The 18,473-nt window shown below is 39.5% G+C and overlaps 1 protein-coding gene across 1 annotated transcript in view; it reads right to left on the minus strand.

The window, feature by feature from the left end:
• SH3D19 (SH3 domain containing 19) overlaps positions 1–15,764 on the minus strand; it is a 31,678-nt gene extending 15,914 nt beyond the window's left edge. The window contains exons 1-2 of the mRNA XM_009893762.1: positions 15,083–15,764; positions 3,433–3,540 (exon numbers count right to left, since the gene is read on the minus strand). Coding sequence (XP_009892064.1) covers positions 3,433–3,540; positions 15,083–15,764 — 790 coding nt within the window. The remainder of the gene's footprint in view (positions 1–3,432; positions 3,541–15,082) is intronic.
• Between the last annotated feature and the right edge of the window lie 2,709 nt (positions 15,765–18,473).

Here is an 18,473-nt window from a genome sequence, read left to right on the forward strand (position 1 = left end):
CTGTGAAAAAAACAAGAGTTCCCAAATGAAAGTCTAATTAATAGCTTCTTTACATGGACCAACAATAGGCAGGGGAATCCACCTTGGTTCGGGGAATCTTGTTGTGAATGGAACTTCTTTCCTCGAAGCCAGAGCAGCCAATGGGCAGGACCACTTAAAGACTAGTGAAGAGAAAAGTGATGTGAAGGGAACAGGGATGTGAAGGGAACGTTGCAACTCTGAGGTTGACTTCAGGAATACTTCCCATCCTGCATAACAGATCTTCACTTTACTCTCAGGACACCGGCAAGTTATTCTAGGGTTTCAGGGTTTCAGCTGCAATACTTGCTGATATAATATCAGACAAGTAGAAGAGTTTCTGCCCCTGGGAATGTCAGACTCATTACTGGATACCCTGAAACACCATCACCATCTCTCAGCCACATTTCTAAACTGGCTCACTTTTTTCAGCTGTCAGCTCTTGGAATATCCTTCAGGCTGGAAAACAGCTGAGGGTTATTTCAAGTAACCCTGAAAGATCAGGAGACTTGGATGGAAGAATCTCCAGAAAGGTAAAGGCAAGAAAATAAACCGTTGCTTGCTACAAAATTCAGGGTGACAGAAAGAAAAGAGATGGAGGATCCCTGGTAGTCTTCAAGGGGCTAAGCAAATTTAGGACATGGAAGAGGAAACGGTACAGCTCTTACTAGGGAAGAGTGATGATGTTCTCAGTCTCAATAAAGAAGACGAAACCCTGCTAATGATATGATATTTGCTTTCAATGTTGCTGCCATTGAAACCTGAGAAGCACTTGGACAGGTTTTGCCAGCATATTTACCAATCACTTTGCCCTTATATATTTGAACCTTCCCATCTATTTTACAATGTATTTGTATATCAAGAAAATTCATTTCATACAAAGAACTTCAGACACTTAAGCTCTTCTGAATTCCAGACAGTCTTGGAGTTATGTAAAAATATGTGTAGACAGCCTGGACATTTATAGAATGATGACAAAAAAAGAGGAGAGATTCTATCCAAATGAAAACTTTCAGTTGCTCATTTCTTGAAAAGTACTCTCAACAAAGAAATAACACATAGGGAGAAGTGTTGTTTGTTTTTAACACCTCAGTTGCATTACTATGATCTAAAACACTGGCGTGCTGTTTAAAAATGGATCAGTTCAAGGATAAATACCTTATTCTTCAGAGCAGGCCACAGTTACCGTGTTGGCAGTGAGCAAGCATGGGGAAAAAAAGTTAGTGAAGTTCATCACTCTTCTAAGTTAGTATGACTGATAAAAAGTAAAAACAATACCTGACAGTAATTGCAAGAGAAATCTTCTCTTATCATACCTTACTGATTTATAAAAAGCATAAGAGATTTATTTATTCATACCACTTCAAATCTTGGATGTATACACAGATGGCCCAATTTCCTTGCCTTTACTTTTTATAAGACCAAAATTAAAGGAAATAAAGGAAGAAAAAAAACCACCCAAGAACTAGAAGGCAGGTGTTATTTTCAGTGATTTCTAAGTCTAATAAGTGAAGTGGAAGTTTAATGCTTCCTTTCTAATCACATCTCGACAAAAATGCTAATGCTAAATGAGTGCTTTACCGGAGTTCAAATCCTTAGGCATCCAGCTCTGTCCCCCTTTTGGTAGCGCTGAATGAGGGTTTTTTTGGTTTTATGGGGTTTTTCTTTTTGGTCTGTGCTGGTTCCTTACAGAATTAATCTCCCTCCCTACCCACAATGGTAAAAGACCCCTTCTACTGAGATTATGTGGTCCTCTTACAAGGTAAATCCTACTATATCCATGTTATACCTATGCCCAGTTGTACTTTTCTCATTTTTTAAGTTTTAACAGCTTACATTTCTGCAGCAGCTCCTATCTGACAAAAGGCTACTCTGCTTTCTTGCAACCTGTTTCTGTTCCTCAACATCCCATTAATCTTCCAGCCACAGCCTTCCATAAAGCAGTCCTTCACACCCCCCCCGACAATTGTAGCTAAGTACAGTATGACCAGCAGTCTCCTGTGGAAAGTTCAATTACCACTAGAGAGCAGCAAGGGACCAGTTATCTACAAGTTCAAAAGAGAATCGAGCTCAGGAAAGAAAAATGAAAATGAAAAAAAAATAATTTGTCAGGTCTTTTTTTTTTTTTTTTAATGGAAATTACAATTTCCTTTGTGGAGAAGAATTATGCCTTGGGTTCTTTACAGTAGTAGTTCGTAAACATACTCTTCCAACTGAAAAAAACACTTTTATTTATAATCAGACATTAACAGAAAGACTTTTCCTCATAGCTTTATCTTCAGTCTTCTCTGCATTTTTAATAACTTCCACTGCATTTCTCAAATAAGCAGAGGAAAACAAAACCTAGTATTTTAGCACTGGGGTAGTGTGGAGGGGGGGGTGGAGAAGGGAACTCAGGAAACAATGAGAGAAAGTCTTAGGAGAAAAAACATATGGACATCTAGTTGATACAAGCTGGCTCTACACCTACTCTGTGTAGAAAACATAATTTTGAAATATGAGTTTTAAGAACTATCTTGTGACATTTCTCCCTAAGCTTTGAGGCTAAACAGAAGCAAGTGTGTACTCAAGCATACAAAGATCAACACAAAGACCTTGTGGCTCTCTGATAAATTTCCACTCTGAGATACTGTCAGTGTCATTTGTAAAGCTGTAAAGGAATAGAGGTGGAAGGCATTAGGGATATGGTATCTGTCAGAAAACTACGGTCAAGACCTTGACACAAAACTGCACACATCAGGTTTTTGCACCCTTTTGTTTTTGCATGCCTTTTTTATTCCCTCAGCTGCTACCAAAACACTATTACCTAAATGGCCACAGATTTCAAATCTAACATGAGTCAAGGGAACTTTTTGATGTAAGCTGTGAAAAATATGCTTAAAACCCAACTAAGCTGCGCTGAAGCGAAGTTTAATATACTAATGTTGTTCCTTTGACAAGTGGGAGGCCCTGCTCCCAGGAAGCTCGAAAGCAGCATTAGAATACCCTCAGCTGATGTCAGAACAGAAGTCAGTTTAACCAAAGGTACAGCTCAGCGATACGGTTTAGCTGACCAAACAAGCTTGCTTCTTCTGAAAGGGTCTCTCCCAGCTCTTCCCTGCCAGCCTTCAGATCCCTGCCCCCCCGGTTTCATCTCTGATATGTTCCATATGGTTTGAGGGACACCAAACTTAGCACAAGGGAGGGAGCCAGACAAGGTAGCTGGGAGGCAGGGAGAGGGGAACATGACTCCCAGCTATTTCTCCCTCCCACCACAGCCCTTAGGTTGGCTACTCTCTCTCGTCACACTGTATCACGGGATTCCTTTGGCAGCTAATATAGACAGTAAACAGCAACTCATTTAGTAAACAATAAGTCTCATTTAAAGTGATTTTCTGACAGAAATTTCTCAGACAATTTGGGAGAAGGACTTACATTTCCCGGGTTTAGCTGGGATTCGGATCACAGTGGGTTTCCGGGCTAAAGCTGGTTGAGCTGTCTGTTCCTTTGCAGGTTCACTTTTAGTGAGGAATTGAAATGGATCTAAAAGGAAAAAAAAAAAAACCAAACACCCCAACATATTTATTTGTTCAACACAAATCTCACTGGGTATTGATTTTATTATTAAGGACATTAATACATCACACCCAAGAAAGTTCTATAAAAAATTTATATATAAATCAGGATGATGGCAAATAGCGTACTCAGCTCTTTGTAAAGAATATGTCTTTTTGCACATCTGCATTCATAGTTGACTTAACATAAACATGTTCCAGATGCCTTCTGGGATTACATAAGCTACTGAACAAGACGAACCACATTGCTTGGTAATAGCGACCTGAAATCAGGATGGCTTTAGGGAAACATTTTCAAAGCAGTTGCTCTAATATGCAGGTATAGCTGTGAACACATTTGCTAAAAAGTTTTAATCAATAAAATCTTGCCAAAGCTAAACAGTAAGCACTGCAGCAGATAAAATGTCTACAGAAACAAAGCAAAGCAAAGCAAAGCATTTAAATATTTATGATTACAAAATGTCTTTGCTGTAGAACAACTAAGTCCCTGGAACACTCTGCATCATTTCACTGATTATAAACCTGGTGTCATGGGGGAGACTGGGTCAGACCAAGGACTGGGAGTCGTGCCTGAGCTCTGCCCCTGCCTGTACCACTCATTCCTTTACCAGCCTGTCCAATCATTCCATCGGGGAGACAGGAGCAATGTTTTCTATGCTTCATAAACTTAAGCACTGGCCTCTTATTAATAGGCATGGGAACATATGCGCATGTAGAAGGCAGCTGTAAAAATACTTGTACATAAATAAAATCCAAATCAATGGGTACTTTCTCAAGTACACCTTCATGTCAAAGAGCAATACTTCATTTATTACCTCTTCTCTGTTGTTAACAACTGTTACCTTTTTCTCTGACATTACCAAAACCTGTAGTAAAATGGCAATGCTTAACGGTATCATAAATGTGTAAAGTAGAAACTGGAAAAGCACTCCGGACAATAAATTCTCCATGACTCATATTCATAGCCCCAACAACTGAGTTTGATCTCCTCTGGTGGCCTTTTTAGATGCGTAGCTCAATGAGATGTTATTTATGGAGTGTCAGAGTCTCAGGGAGGAAGCACGCTGGGCATCTCTCTAAATTCTTCAGGACCTTTTATAAAAACAGACCCTTTCCCAGAACTACAGCCACACTTTCTGACAAAGTTGGAAGCCTTGTATTTGATAAAACTCTATCTTCAACACTTATAAAAAACAATATGAAAATTACATAATACAAAGTAATGATTTCTTACAGATAATTTTGGATAGTATAACACAGTGCAGTTTATCAAGACGCTAGAAATCTGTGTCTGGGAATACACATAAGATTTAAGAAAATCCAAAAACATGGTATTTATGAACAACCTCATTAAAAACCTTTTAGCATTTTAATTAAAAAAGCCTCGGCATTTTTAGAGAGGAGAAGAAGACCAAGTGCATCAAGCTCTGTATTTATTTATTTTTTCCAATCGAAAATTTCCTCAGAGAGAGAAAACACCGTGTAATATTGAGCTGCTGAGTTGCAGTGTAAGGGGCTGCCCTCCCGCACGCACGCAACTTGGTGGTCACAGCTCCCCCAGCCTCTGCCGCCGCTCCTCCTTGCCGGGTGCTCCTGCCCTCTGTCCGAGCCCCGGGTCCTCCCCAGCTCCCGCTGCCAGCGTGCGGCTGTAGCCACAGCAGGGACAACATGCTGCAGGGCCCGTGCGTGCTCACTCCTGCTCAGGTGTCCACCTCCCGCTAGCCCCTTGCTTAAGGCTCTCTTTGGAGGCGTATCCATCACGTACAGGCGTGCCATGGGGGTTTGTGCCATGTTCTCTCTCAAAGTCAAGACGTCTACCTACTTGCCTACAGGCTCCCCAGAAGTCTGCCTGGGTACCTTCGTGTCGCCTTTTAATCGTGAATCAAAGCACATCAATTCCTTCCGTCAGGCTGCTTGTACAACAGCTTTGAGCATACACTTCAGGTAGAATGGATCATGACAGGCCAACGATTTGTCTATAGCTAAAGGTATATAGGCTATAGTTAAAAATAAGCCCTGCTACCACCTAGACAGAAGATGGCTCCATCATGTTGTGCCCAAAGACACTTGCGCATCCAGAAACTCGGCACAGGCAACCCACAATGTTAAAAGGTAAGGGTAAAACTAACACCTTGTTTAAGTTATGGATTAGCACTAGTCACTAAAAGGTTTAGGTCTCTTCAGTGAAAGCTGCATCAGAGCAGGGATTTTTCTAGAGGACTTGAAAACACAGACCACAAGAGGGGTGCAAGCATTCTGGCAGTATGGTCATTACAAGAAACAAAAATCCCACTCTTAGAGCAAACCTGCAGTTACAATTTTCTTTTATTCCATTATACCTATGTCTGCTAGATACACTGCTAACATTTGAATTGCAACAAAAAAGATTTATCTAATCTTAACTCTTACGCTGGCATTCACAGTGACTTTAGTGCAGCTGAAAAAGAAAACTGACAGCAGAAATCTTTCTTCTTTCTTTCACTTTTCTGGCAACTTTATGCCAGATTTGAGAAGTGACCCTGGCGAGGCAGCAGGGCAGTGGGGCCTCAAAGCTGCACTGGCCCTTTGGGAAGCCGGAGACACAGGGCAAGGAGAGGAAAGGTGAGCAGGGCTAAGCCACGGGCTCCTTGGTACAGCAAGACCATAGGGAACATGCCGACACATGGAGCACCTCTCAAGGTAAGGTTCTGCAGAGGTTAAGGAAGTTCCGCATGAACAATAAGGAAACAATTTTCCAAAGCCTCCATCTCATAAAAATATAGACATCGTGAGAACAAGTGGAAACGCCCTAAACAGCCAAAATAATCACAGATCTGTAGTCTTGAAAATTTATGGCAGATTTAAAATCATACAAAATTACTGTTTGTCAGCTGTTAATCATCGCTATGTGTAGAAATGGTTTTCTAAACCATTCAACAGTTGGCAGAGGTCTCTAAATCAATAAATCTGAGAAGTATTTTTTAAGTCTGAGAAAAGCCATTTCTAAGGCTGAGAAATCCATTCGATGAACCTTAGTTTTCCACTCATTATCTTATGTTCTATTATACTGTTGTCACCTCATAATTAGTTCAAAACTCATTACCTTGTTTGTGTTATTGCATTCCCCAGTGTTGGGTTTGCAGCAGAAATTGGCTGAGTAAACGACCGTGCTGCTTTGTGCAATGGGACTGACAACATATCAAATTTTTATGTTGTTTAACAACAATTCAGCATCATTTGAGCATAATTCATGGAGGTGTGAAAACAGAATTGTTAATATAATCATTTAAAGCTTCTCAGTTCAAGGAAATTAATCTGCAAGGCACTTTTCATAACACATATGAACAGACTTCTGTAATTTTTTTTATTAAACTTTTACAATGATGCTTAAAGCCTGTGTCTTCCTTAGTCTCACTTTTCTACAGCTTCTTTTTCAAAGGTTTATGTGACAACATATATTACTGTACTTGTTGACAGGAAATACAAATGAAAATTGTATATTCAAATACACTCTATATCATCTCTTTCTTTTACCAGTTTAGGAAAGACAGCTTTTGTTTCCTCCACTTTCACTTATCATCCTTGTTTAAAATAAAAAATCAGGAGGTTACAGAACAAACACTAGCTTTTGCCCACATGAGCAGGACAGATGGATATCTTTCTGAAATATTTATTGGCAGTCTTTAAGTAAGTGGTAGTAAGATGGTAACAGATACCTCAGCAGCAATAAGTGGAATCTCCAGACAAATCAGATGTGGAAAGCTAAAAGCGCTGAACAGTAATATCTGCTGTGAAGATGCTCAGTCCTGCAAGAAGTACTCTCAGTACACACTAGAGCAACGTAGTACAAAAGGTGTTGATGCTGACATGACAACACTTGCCACCACACAAGTATGCAACTGTGTCTACTCTCAATGTTTAATTAAAAGAACAAAATCAGCTGTTACAGGCAAGGTTCGGTTCACACATTCTCTTCACAAAGAACAGTATTGTTATCAGAGTCTTCCAGGAACAGAGAGTAGAGCCAAATGTCATCAACAAATGGTTTTATTAAAACCTAGCCCCATGAAACCACTCTGGTGTTTGTGGAAGCATACTTAACCCACACTTGGGGGAAGATTTTCAACAACAGGTCCCTTCTAGTAATATAGCCGGAGATTCAATGGATACCTGACAGAAAACATCCCAAAGAGGAATGTGGCCTATGCTCAAGAAACACTGTGAAATGCTACAAACACAAGTCTAACGTTCACTCAGACATTCTAAATCTCAACCTATTTACAACTATAAATAGGCATATTAGACAGGTATCTTACCTAAATTCCAGCATCAGTGATCTCCCCAATTGCAGTTTTCCCCAATATTTTTCATCACCAAAACTAATAGTTCACTCTTCTTAGAAATGGTATTTCTGACCCAGAGAGAATAATACGGACTACACCACCTTTTTCAAAATGTGCAATTTGCAGCTCCCTCTGCACGGAAAATTGCTATGAACTGGTCATGACCATATCTTTTAATAGACTGGGAAATTCAAATAGAAAAAAGGAAAAAAAAAAAAAAAAAGACAGAGAGAACTGGATACAGGTTCTTTCAGGATGTAATCTGTGCATAACCTGAAAGTAAGCTTAGGTGAAACTCAGGCTTCTCAGCATTCTCCTAACATTAGGAGAGTAGATCATGTCACTCAAATAAAAGGAATACAGTATTCAGGAGTAGACTTAGTATGGCTTCAAACTTAAAGTTGGAGCAGAGACAAGCAAATCTGCTATCATAACATTCTACAATTTCTTTCTCTCCAGTTTACACAGAGGTTTTTCATGACTAGCCCCGTTACTTTGGTAGAGGCTCTGAACGGACTGTGTGGTCCTGCTTCATTCAAAGATTTACAGTTCATCAGGCCAAGGAGACTTACCTTATCTGATATGGCACATTTAGTCAAACAGGTACTTGAGCAGGCTGGTAAAAGTATCTTGTATATAAGAACCTTTACAGAGAAGTAGCTTTTCCAATGTGGTTGCCAAAGCATTAGTTTTATTTCTGCACCTGCTTATGCTGTTTTATCAAAAGCACACAACACTGGAGCACAAGCACACAGTAATTTCTGAAATTTTATCTTGAGGGTTATCCTTTCTCCCAGAAACATTATGTCCAGATGCCAAAATAGAAATTTCAAACTTCTCACACATTAACAAGATTTTTAAAAAGAGTTGTGCAAAGACTTCAGGACAGGAAGAATTTATCCAGCAACATTTATTGCTACTCAGAGCAGAGAACATGTAGTGAACTACTTGCATAGGTTTCCGGCATTGCTCCCTCTTCACTGCTGACATCTGATGGATCACCACAAAAAGCAAGGCAATTCAAGGCCAGTGATCACTATTTTTGAGGAACGAGTCCAATCCAAAGAATGAATGATGTGTACAGGATACATGTGGAGTCTGCAGATGGAATCTAGCCATCAGTATGACAAAAGTGCACAAAGTCAAAGAATTATGTAGAGTTTGATATTCTCTGGAAAGTATAGAAAAAAAAACACCAACTTGCCGAGAGATGCAACAGAAGATCCAACCTAAATGTACTTGTTTAAAATGCAAGATGACCTTAACTGAGCAATGAAATATCTCATCTACGTTGTTAGACAGTCAGAGAGCAGGTAAACCAAAATCTACTACTGGAATAGCAAAATTTCTTGGGCTATTGTAACACTTAATGGCAATACAAGCATTTATGGGGTGGAAAACTACAGTGCTACATTGTACACAGAAACAGATATAAATGGACCTCTTCTGAGCTTTCAGCACTTCTTTCTGAAACTGCAGGAATAAAAAACTATTTGTATGTATCTAAAAGCACAACTGTTCAGTTCAGTGCTAGCTTGTCCATACTAGTAAAGGTGATAGTAATTACACCACCTTTGGCACAAAAGGACTGCTTATAGCAGCACAAGCTATTATGTGAGATTTTGGAAGCTATTCCTACATCATTAATCTATTTTAATAGGTGAAGTAAGACTAGGATAGTTCAGATTGCAAGAGCCTTCAGGAGATCTCGAATCCAACCTCCTGCCCAGAACAGATCAGTCATGAGGTGATGTTGTTAGAAATTGGTTGCATAACCTGGTCTCACTTCAAAAATTGGATGCAGGAAGGTATTTGGACATGCAGTGGGTGACAAAAAACCCAAATCCCCTAAATTACCCTGAAGATGAAGAAACACAGCCTTGTCCATTCTTGCCAGGTGAATGAACGCTTGTTCATTTGCAAGAGATTCAAGTGCCCCAGAAAAGGCAAGCTGGAAATCGCCAAAGCAGGTTTGGTGAAGCAAAGCAGTAGGGCATACAAAATCTTTTTAATGAAAATGTGAAGGACAAGGGAATTTATAATGTTGTTTAAAATACCCATCCATACTCTTGCAAGAATCTCACATGCTTTCAGCAAAGGAAATAAATACTGTTTTATTTATAAACACTTCTTTGTTGTTTGTTGAAGATCTTTCTGATCAAAGGATATCTGCATTTTAAGTGTTACTGTAAAACAGATTTAATCACCAAAGATGACAGTTATTGTTAAGAACATAATTACTTGTGTGTTACCACTTAATAGCATCTATAGACATGGAACTCAAAAGCAAATTAATTTGCATTTGACAACCTATAGGGCTCCTCATCTATTATGTAGCTATGACTTTAAAACCTTGTTTGTTTCCTGAAACGAGATATAAGGCCTTTTCCTGCGGTAACAGTGGAGTCACTTCCAAGCTCCTTGAAGACTCCAATTTATGTTTACTAAGCAAACATCTGTAGCTTCTGAAGAGTTAATGGATGCTTGTTACCACTTCTGCTGGAAATTTCCAACCTTGCAGCAAAACCAACAGGACACAGCACAGACCCATACCTCCTCTACTCCACCCTGCAGTAGCATATCTTCAGGTAAATCTCTTTGTGTCAGGGGTTTAAGCAAAACAGCATATTAAAATGGATGAGACAGCTCACTCTGCTCTGAGGATGACACTTTTGGCAGTAAGTAAAAAAGGAGACAGGTAACTTTAGAATAATCACAACAAGAGTCATTGGAAAGTAACAAAGCAGAACCCTAAGAAAAGCTGCATTGATTTGAAGATATGTCTGGACTAATCTACTAGTTAGAAATATTTTAGTTCTTTTTTTTCTTTTCCTTCCTGAGGAAGCAATTAAAAACAAGCAGCTGGGCAATATCCCCACAGCAGACAAATTTGGAGTTACTCAAGCAGCAGTTTTTCTGAATTGGCTACAATGTCACACGAATTCCACCATTCATGCCAGAAGAAGGAACAATACATAAAAATGGATAGCAGCTCTGGTTTGGTTGGGTTTTTTTTTTTTGCCATACAGGCAGAAGTGAACTTTTATACTGTGATGAAGTAGACAGCCACTCAGATAGATAAAACAATTAAGAACTGCAGTCGTTGTATTACTGTTAGAATTGAAATACACTAATATGATGAATACATCAAAAGAGAGCTGTGTCCTGCTGTCTCCGGTACGGCTTTCTCTGAACTACTTTTCAAAGCATTTGGTTTAAATTGCGTTCCGGTGTAACAGGCATAGAGCAATCAGTGAAGTATATGCTGTTTTAGAGACAGAGAAGCAAGAAAGAAGAATGATGTTCCACACACAAAAAGGAATGAAAACACTCTAGCAAGATCACTTCCAGGTTTCAACTTAAATGTGGGCTTTAAATGCACTGTTACCTTATTTACTTATTTTTTTTTGTCGAAAGCATACATTCTCAGAACATTTAGCAAGCAGGCACACTACATGCTTTAACATAGCAACTGATACAAGTTATGGGTAAAATCATGGATCTGAAGCCATGGAGTTTACACTCAGTTCAACTTGCACTAGGATTTCATTTCCAAGCATTTGTAAAAACAGATTAGTGAGAAAAGAGCTCACCTGACAGATTATCGAAACTTTTAACCTTCAGGAACTGCACAAGTCCCTGTTATCAGCTGTAAGAGAAATGCAAAAATACCCCAGATGGTCCAAAGTATCACAAGTGTCATCAAAGCATTAGCACCTCAAGATTTAGAGTCCCAAACAGATGCCTTCACATTCTAAATGACTGACTTGAACAGGAGTAATTTCATTAGGATGTAAGTGGCTTTGAACGTTATCTCCAGCCTTTGAGTCCAAAATTATGGCACTTAAAACCGCCATCAATTTTGGCTGCTGATGAAAGGAGCAGTTCTACAGATCTGTTATTCCTGACTTCTTCCTGGCACTTCCATTGGGCCAGCATCAGACACACGAGTTGGATGCAAGGTTCTGCCACAGCTCACCACTGAATCTCAGAGCTGTTGAGCTTCCAAAGCTCCCACAGACTTCAACTGGCAGAGTGGATGCTGAAAGCTTTGAAAGGGATCTTGGTACCCAGAGTCTCTATTTGCACCAGAACAGTTTCCCCCCTCCATATAGGTCAGGCAAAGATAAAATCATTAATGTTTGGATAAGGGCAAGATCAGCACACTAACAGCTGTGCTGTGGGAGATGCTGTCAAACACTGATGAAACCCATGGGATTGCCTGAGGTAAGTTTTGAAGAAAATCATCCAGCTAGCTTTAGTAGTTAAACACTGACAGTTTAAATGGTGAAACTATAAATTGGTTTGTTGCTAACACTGTTGATCTTAGCACATAAATAATATTCAAATATCTTTCACTACTGTGGAGATAGTAGCCTTCTGTTAGAGGAAACTGATGTCTTACGTCAGTCAACTAAATTGCTGCGGAGACTGAATTTGTTTTGCCTGTTTCACCTTTTCATTCAAATGATCACTTCAACTTCTGCGCCCTCCCCATCGCCAGCTGAATGCTTCACCTTCTTACTTTTGCATCAGCTGTTAGCAGCAGCAATCGATCCGTCCAGTTCTATTTACATTAGTCTAAGTACCAGATGCGTTTGTGCTGTATCAGAGAAAAATAAGTTTTGTGAATGCTGTAATCTGTGATGTAACACTGCTCTTTGACAAACAAGCTGTTGGTGCTTAGTTTCAAACACCACTGCATAAAAGCCTTCCTCCCTTTCTAGGGTTGCCATAACAACAAGCAGAGCACTGTCATTTTGCTAAGTAATGACAATGACAAATATGTAAGAAATGCAAAGGTCTGGGGAACTGGGAGCAAGATTACAGCTTCTCTTCCTGCCTTTACAAAACATTTTACTGTGGATTCATCTTGCAAATCCTAAGCTGTTCCTATGGGAACATGAGAAATAGCTAGTGTTAGTGCTCCGTGTTGCCTCATTTTTCAGAAAGCCAGTGTTCCTCTTGTGGATGCTTCGTCAAGACACAGCATGGCATTATAATCAAGAGTATAGGATATGATCTTGAGCTCACAAATGCCTGCAAAAATCTGGAATGAATCCTAATTTTACAATGTAATAAAGTAATAATGCCGTCAGACCTTTTTCTCTTGAGTGGTTAAGAAGGTTTGCAGCAAAGATGCCATTTTATGAAATGAATGAAATCATGGACAGGTGACCCAAAAAGAAGTCAGGAAACTATTATCTGAATAATTCTTCTGCTAACCATGAGAATGGAAAGTATTTTCTTCTTAATGAAATCAAGAATAACACCTAGGACACCAACCAGAAAGATGAAGACTAACATTCTTACAACTTCATCATTAAAGCTGTTTTTTCAGGTGATTTTTGTTTGGCATCACTCAACCTCTGATTTAACAGAAGAATTAATGTTATTTATTTTTTTCCCTGTTGGGGGAAAGGCAGCTTTTTAGTGTACATAGCCAAAACACCATTCTCCTTTTTACGCACTTTCAAAGTCTAAGTCTATTTACTGCGAGGATGGTAAGACACTGGAACGGGTTGCCCAGAAAAGTCGTGGATGCCACATCCCTGGAAGTGTCCAAGGCCAGGCTGGATGGGGCTTTGAGCAACATGGTCTAGTGGGAGGTGTCCCTGCCCATGGCAGCGGGGTTGGAATCAGATGATCTTTAAGGTCCCTTCCAACCTAAACCATTTTATGATTCTATTCTCTTTTCTTGCCTGCTACTTAGAACAGTTACATTTTCCCTCCTTCTGTTGCATCTATTAATCAAAAATAAAATGACTGAAACCACAAGTTTTATCCTAAATGCATGGAAAACAAGAGTCATGCCTCGCACTTCTAACTTTCTTCTAAAACCATCACATGCACGGTGGCTGTTCCACAACTTCAGTCTCCAGAAATGATGATCATGACTCTGTTCCCAGCTAGACACTGGTAGTCATACACTTCCTTGACATAAGTACAAAACGCCTCTCCAGCCAGCCTGTACTCTTCCCTTCTTCCAGGCTTGGTACAGCTTCTGCAGTGTTCCTGGAATCTGTCAGTCCAAGAAAATATGGACTTGAACTCATGGTGAGTTAATTTCCTCTCCTGCAGGATCTTCTGTTGCCTTATTTCACTGCTTTTATAAGCTCCCCTGAGATCTCTATGTTCATACACACCAATCTTAACAGTTTAGGGCTTTAAGGGACTTTCTACATCTGCCTTGGGGTTTTTATGCCAATACACAGGAGAAACAATAACAAATCAGAACTTCGCATAATGATATAATCCACAAACTGTGAAGAAATCACATTTGTTAACAATCATTAATACTGATTTACTGTGACAACTACACAGTAACTATGCTTTTCTTTTCATAAAGCTGAGATGTTTAATGATAAATGAGGTTAAAAAAAAAAGATTAAAAATCATAGCTAGTCCTTTCTATGACACAGACCCTGGATTACAATGGGGCTTGTAAGTCAAATCAGGACATACTTGAATATTAAGAGGGAAAAACCTATTGCTAAAAAATTTAATGACAGTCCAACACCCACCTGTGTCTTAAAATACCTAAAACTGCATTAAAAAGATCAACCCCAAGTGCTTAATGGAATCAAACAAGGTTTATGAAAGGGATGTAGATGTAGTAATTAATCTGTCCGTATGAAACAATTATTTTCACTTATTAGAAAAAACTGAAGTTGTGTAACAAGCATATGGTTGCATGACAAGGCAAGACAAAAAGACAAAATAAGTAGGCACTGCTGAGATGGACAGAGTATCCCAGTATGTTTGATCACAAATTTCCCTAAATGCAACAAACATTGCTGCTTCTCTAGATGACTAGATTTCCACTACAGAACTGCAGGCACTCAAATACATTAGTCAGATTAGATGATGAGAGATAAGATGTCCCATCTTCCCTAGAGAGAATTGTGATACATTCTGGAGGTGATGTTTAGCGTATAACATCAAGTCTTTTATCATTATTTTAGTAATCACGTAATACATCCAGCAGGCAGGTTCTGAGATTTATATAGCCTTGAAACGTCCCGAGTCTCAAAATCCAAGCAATTTCATAGTGATCTTGACATAATAGAAAACCAAAAATTTCATATACACACATAAACCCTGTGAAGACAGGTAGACATAACTCACACAGGATCATACACCTGCAAAGAGTAACCACCGTAACGGTTAAAAAAAATTCCTTCTTACCTGCTGTTGCTTCAGAACTGATGCTATCTTTAACTACGCAGGCTGGACTTAGGGGCAAAACGTCATCATCAAAACTGATCAGATCTCCTTCCACATCGAGTTTATTTTGCAAAGCAGGTGCCGAGGAGTTGGCTGCAGGTGACAATTCCCCCAGAGACTTGAAAACTTTTTCTTGGGCAGGTACAGAAGCCCATGGGGAAACAGCAATCGGTTTTAGTGGGGCCAAAGAAAGGGCAGGATTTTCTGCATAACGTGACTTTTTAGGAATGAGAGGCCTTGGAGCAGGAACTGGAAATTTCTTTTGTCCGTCACTGTTCTTTGATCCACTCCTTGCATCAAGAAAATCACTACTACTACTTTTAACAAGGCCAGGTTTTGGTTTCTTTGGCAGTTCAGGTTTGGTTACAACACTGCTCCCAACTACTTCAGGTTGAGGCTGCAATTCCTTGGAAGGTGTTGATTTGCTTTCTGTCCATGCATCCCAGTCTCCTGAAATTCTGCTTACCTCTGGCTTAGGAGCAACTACCGGTTTCTTTGCAGTAACAGGTCTTGGGGTGAACGAACGAGGGGCAATTTCTGGCTTTTTTAATAATCCTGAGGTATCATTAGTTCCTTGGGATTCAAAAACTTTGATCCTTGAAACAATACTGTTTTGGCTCTTTTCTGTGCTCATGCTGTCCATCGCCAAGTGATTGTCTAGTAAGCTATCATCTAAGAGAGGTGACTGCTGAATTGGAGGTTGCTGCCCGTTTGTGGTAGACTGGTTCACTACTTCTCCATCGTCTATCTTACTTTCAGTATTATTGACCACAGGTCTGAGATTGCTTCTTGATCTTGGCTTTGGCACAGGACATATCACAGGACTGGGATTTTCTTGGCACCTCTGACCTTCAGAAATTTCAAAGACTATTAAGGGATTCTCATTTTCTGAAGGAGACCTATTCAGGAGAGATGCAGAAGGCCTAGGAGGTTTAAGAGGACTCTGCCCTGCTAACAGAAAAGAAAAGGTTTCAGTTATCTATTCCGGAACACTTTATTTATGTTATTTTTTGTCAGCCATCAGGATGGTAAACATGACACTTTTCATTCAGAACTTACTGCTGCTCATGAAGCTGCAGTTCTTTTTCTAAAAAGATGAATGAAAAAATATACAAACTCTAGGAAGAAGGTGAAGATTGCTGAAATGCACGGTATCTACGCGTTGTGAGTTCAAAACTACTTGTTAGCTTGCAGCATGAGGAGCGTGCAAGCAACACCTAGACAAAAGAACAGTAAATAACTTCCTCAGCTTGGTTTGCACACTTCTCAGTCTTAATGTGAAACACTGCTTCTATTCTGATTGGACATTTGAGCTCCTCTGGCCCAAAAGCAATTGCCATTATGGCTGAATCGAGCAAGACGTTCAAAATTTAATTATAGTCTAACCATGAATGCAATGGTAGTTCTTCAGAATAGAGGATTTTTACAGAAATTTGCAGAAGTAATCATTCACAGAAATTTAACTGTTATTCATATTAAATGCTGCACAGACTGATAATAAAGAACATCTTCAGGAGACAGAATAAGGTTTTCATCAATGAGAAATCCAAACCATCCTCACCTGGACAGCCTGCAGATTCCCAGTGTGTAGGCACACTAGTTTTTACATTACTTCTTGGCAAATGGCCAGTTACTTCCTCTGGAAAGTCAGTTTGTGTTGCAGAAGTAGTGGTATGTCTAGGAGCAGCAGCATTATTGTTATTTGTTGTATTGACTTGCACTTGATTGATTTCTTTTATCACCTGCTCATATGATGGTGGAAGCTAAAAAAGAGAGCGATAAATATTAATGTACATCCAGATATGATCCTTTTAAAGAAAGAGAGACATATAAATTTAAAAATACTAAATTAATGTCTGCAGACGAAAAGAACACTGTCATAGTCTTTTACTCAATGTGATGAAAGTCTAAGCAAGCAAAAAACTGTTCCTTTCTAACTTAAAGTGCTTTTTAGCTTTGTAATTGAAACACACCTCATGTAAACTCACGCTCACCTCAGCTGGAATATGCTCATTTCTCCTCCACTGAGCATGAGATGACGCAGAAGGGAATCCTAATCCCTGAGGAGTGACAGGGCTTGCACCTGGAAACCAGGAGGATGGCCGGAGGGTTTCAGCAGCAACTATTGTAATTTCAGGACGCCTGGAAATGAAGCCAAAGGGGAATAATTATCTAAAACTTTTTAAAATAGTTCTTTAAAGTACAGAAGACCAAGATTTTCTCGGCATGGGAAATCAAGATAGCTCAGGTCTTTTTGATTTAACCAAAGGTGTTTTTCCATGATTTCAAAGTAACTTACTTGACCTTTCTAACAAGCACTTAGGCGTCCATTCAAAGCACCTAATTAAATGCCTAAGCCAGAAAGTAGGTTTATTGGCTCCAGTGAAATAATTTACATGCTTAAAGTACTTAAACACAAGTGTAACTCTATTAGATGGAAGAAGTCTTAGTCTTTGGGGATAATGAGAACTAATCATGTGTTTGCCCTTAACCTGCTACAATGTGAAAACAGTAGGATAGTTAAAACTGCTTCTGGCTGGCTAACTGAAAGCTTGTCTACCCTCAGACCTCTCGGGAAACCTCCTGCTGTGCTTAAGTGGGGCAGATCAAGCCTCACAAGGCCTTTGGGAGAGGGCCTATTTGCTTACAGCATCTAGTACAACAGGGACTTCCGTGACAGTTAAGGATCCGTAGGTCTGCCCCTGCTTTATCGCTGTAACAACTGCTTTAGAGCATAAGCTGCAGCGATAGCCCACGTTCTCAGACCGTGGCCCCAGAGTACAACTGATCAATCTAGAGTCTCACACAAAATAGACCTTGAGAAGTGAGTTTTGTGAGTAGACAAAGCATCTGCTACAGAAGCCTCTGTCTGCTGACAGAAAAAAAACCTGCAGAAGCATAACTTCTAACACTATGGGAAAAAGAATTTAAAAAGAGGGCTACAGTTCCTTTACACCCGAAATAACGGCAGACTCAGTTCACCGGCTATCCAGGTTGGTGACCTCCTTTCTCAATACCCTTTGAGAAACTGGAAGGAAGCCTGAAAGTATGCTTATTTTCATTGTGAAGTGATCCTGTAAATAGATGTCAGGAAAATAAAACAGTTCTGCAGAGGTTTGATGGTTGGTTGCATTCTTTTTTTGAGGATACATACAAAAGTTGATGAGAAAACTCCTCAAACTCTTAACCTACCCTGTGTTTAAGAATCACAGTATTTTTATTTTATTCCAAGTCGAATTTATTTTTAAACACACTAAGGATAGAGAGAAGGAAAAAAAAAAACAACTAGAGGAGAAAGCCATAAAAAGTAATACTGTGACACAATCTAACAAGTTTTACAGTAACACCTAAT

This window comes from Charadrius vociferus, unplaced genomic scaffold (genome assembly GCF_000708025.1).
Source record: "Charadrius vociferus isolate BGI_N301 unplaced genomic scaffold, ASM70802v2 scaffold59, whole genome shotgun sequence".
NCBI lineage: Eukaryota > Metazoa > Chordata > Aves > Charadriiformes > Charadriidae > Charadrius > Charadrius vociferus.